Raw genomic sequence first — 2,630 nt, forward strand, 5'->3', positions numbered from 1 at the left:
CCATCGGGTCTGCAGGGACAGAGGACGCTTTTAAAATATTTTGAATTCGAAGGATCTTTATTATCTCTGCATACTCTGGTCACTTTGGATCTTGATGGAAAATAGAGAAAAGAAGGTCTTAAGATGCCGTCTCTCAATTCTAGGTGAGGAGCTCATTTTGTTAGAGAAAAAGTAACCACCCATGGAGTAGAAATTAGTTCTTTGGGGCCCCAATGATGGGGAGCCTAGCGGGAGAGACTTTTATGGGTAGGAATGGGGAGGGAATGAGACTAAACAATTCCCCAGGCGGTAAATGACTCCTTCCTTCTAGAATGACGCCGTTATTCTCACACAGAACCCTCTTCTCCCAAGGCTGACATTAATTTGTTGGGCTGAGCCCATTCTGGAGTGTGCTTCATTCGTCTTTGCTCGGGTGGATTAGATTTTATTTTTATTTTCCCTAATTAATCCAAGTGATCTAATAAAAGAATACTGTTTGGGAAGATGCCTCAAGAACCAGAATCAACCTTCGGTTCCAAACAGGTTGAACTAGAAAGCAGAAGAGAGACAATTACCCTGATTTAGTCTAAAACGAAGCCTGGCCTGTCACACTTAACTGGGAAGAGAATTTTGTTGTCGATCTGATCAATCACATTAAGGAACTTGCGATATTCTATTCTTTTGTGTTTGTTTTGTAATACTGACTTTAGATGATAAGCCATAACACGAATAGAAAGAAGGCATTATACCTTTTAAGAATTTTGTGGGCCTATATTTCCAAAATAACTTTGCTAAGGTTTTCTTGTGCCTCCATTAAAAGAAAGAAAGAAAAAAAAAAATCTGGCTTAGTTTTATATCTGCCCCTGCAGTTTGTATAACCCATATAAAATAAAAATCTATGTTACAAAATAGGATTTCTTTTTAATATATATATTTTCCTTTTGTAAAATTATATGTATTTAAATACATTTGAAATGTTGCTATAGGTAAATTAGAAATTTTTTTCTAATACTATGAAAAAGGCAAGAGTTTTTATTGTCAACATATATTTTATATTTACTTTATCCTTTTTGCTGCACCCCAAAGAACCTTTTATGATTCGGGGGCGATTTGGCACTATTCAATCCTACTACTCTGAAGTGAAAATAAAATTTGATTGCACACTATATTAAAAGTAAGGGAAGTATTTATAACAATTTTAAGCTTTTCCTTATTGATTAGAACACAGCCTTTTGTCACTAATTATTAGAGAGGTATACTAAACTTAAGAAAGGATTTTTAAAAGGAGCGATGTTGGTTTTTTTTTTTGTTTTTTGTTTTGATTTTTTAACTGTACTCTACTTTGACACCACGATATAGAAATAGATTTACTCTGGAACAAACTACAAATACATTCACACAGTTTGTGACAACTTAAGTGTCTATCTAGAGAATTGCAACAGCTTAGTGAGCAAGATTATTATAAATCTTGTCCAAGGCGTTCTATTTCTTCAATCAGGAAGTCAATGTCTTGATGAGTTGCTGCGGGATTCGAGATGACCATGCGGAAGAAATTGACCTTGTCTCCCAGGGGCTGGTAGCTGACCATTGTGGTCCCATACTCCATCATTCTGGCTTTGATCACTGGAGCCACCTGCGGGAGAGACCAGATCAAGACGGTGACTGTTTCCCCTAGGGACTCTCCCCTTAATCCAAGAACCCACTATCAAGTAGCACTTTTAATTTTTAACTAAACAATTAGAATCATATTTGTTTTTCCTTGAAGGAATCGCCTTCAACTTTTCCTGGGACCGGAGGACTGGAGCAGCTCAATGCATCCAAGATCTTAAAGGTGATAAGGGGAATAATAAATGGCAGGCTATCGGGTGCTTGCCATCTCATCCTTGACTTTCTGGTTAGTGTTTTGGGAGAATAGAAAAGATCCAGTATTGGTCTAAGGCTAAATAGTTTAGCAAAACAACATTTGGGAAAGAGTTCCCCTCCCCACCCTCCACCCCCAGTAAATGTAAAAACATTAGAAATAAAACAGTTCAGAGAACAGTTACCAAGAGGTAAGCCTCAATGTAAAGTGAAAAATGTATGTGAAAATAAGCAAACTTTTGAGACCCTAGATCAATTTTTTTGAGACCCTAGAGCTGTCTAGTTTTTTTTTTCATTTTCTTTTTGTATTACCTCAGTTTTTATGATATTTTGAAACCTGTTTCTTAATAATGGTGAAGAATCAGATGAGGCAAAAATCTGAACACACAGGACTTACAGAAGTGGTCTGCAGATGAGATTTTACCGCGAGTATGTCAGATGGATGATGACATCACCGGCTGTCCTCTATTGCGTATAAAATGAAGGTCAAACTCTTCTGCTCAGCACAAAGGCCTTTTGTCACCAGCTCTGAGGACTCATCTTCCAGTGCTCACCAAAATAAACCTTCAGCTCTGACAAGACCTATTTATTTAATATCCCTGGAATGTACCACACATATTTTTATCCCTTCACACTTGTCCTCAGTCTTACCATGTCGCACTTGTTCTCTTTGCTTAGAATCCCTTTCCTCTTCCAGTTTAACGTGTGACATGTACTCCACCGCAGTCCTACAAACGCTACGCGGCCCTTCCTGATTTCTCCAGTCCACTAGCATCCTTTTTCTTTTAAGC

The 2,630-nt window shown here is 37.7% G+C and overlaps 1 protein-coding gene across 1 annotated transcript in view; it reads left to right on the plus strand.

The window, feature by feature from the left end:
• LOC111746230 overlaps positions 1 to 2,628 on the plus strand; it is a 61,883-nt gene extending 59,255 nt beyond the window's left edge. The window contains exons 3-4 of the mRNA XM_023537174.1: positions 1,745 to 1,873; positions 2,566 to 2,628. Of these exons, the coding sequence (XP_023392942.1) occupies positions 1,745 to 1,873; positions 2,566 to 2,628 (192 nt within the window). The remainder of the gene's footprint in view (positions 1 to 1,744; positions 1,874 to 2,565) is intronic.
• The last annotated feature ends 2 nt before the right edge of the window (positions 2,629 to 2,630 follow it).

This window comes from Pteropus vampyrus, unplaced genomic scaffold (assembly GCF_000151845.1).
Source record: "Pteropus vampyrus isolate Shadow unplaced genomic scaffold, Pvam_2.0 Scaffold180, whole genome shotgun sequence".
Classification (NCBI taxonomy): domain Eukaryota; kingdom Metazoa; phylum Chordata; class Mammalia; order Chiroptera; family Pteropodidae; genus Pteropus; species Pteropus vampyrus.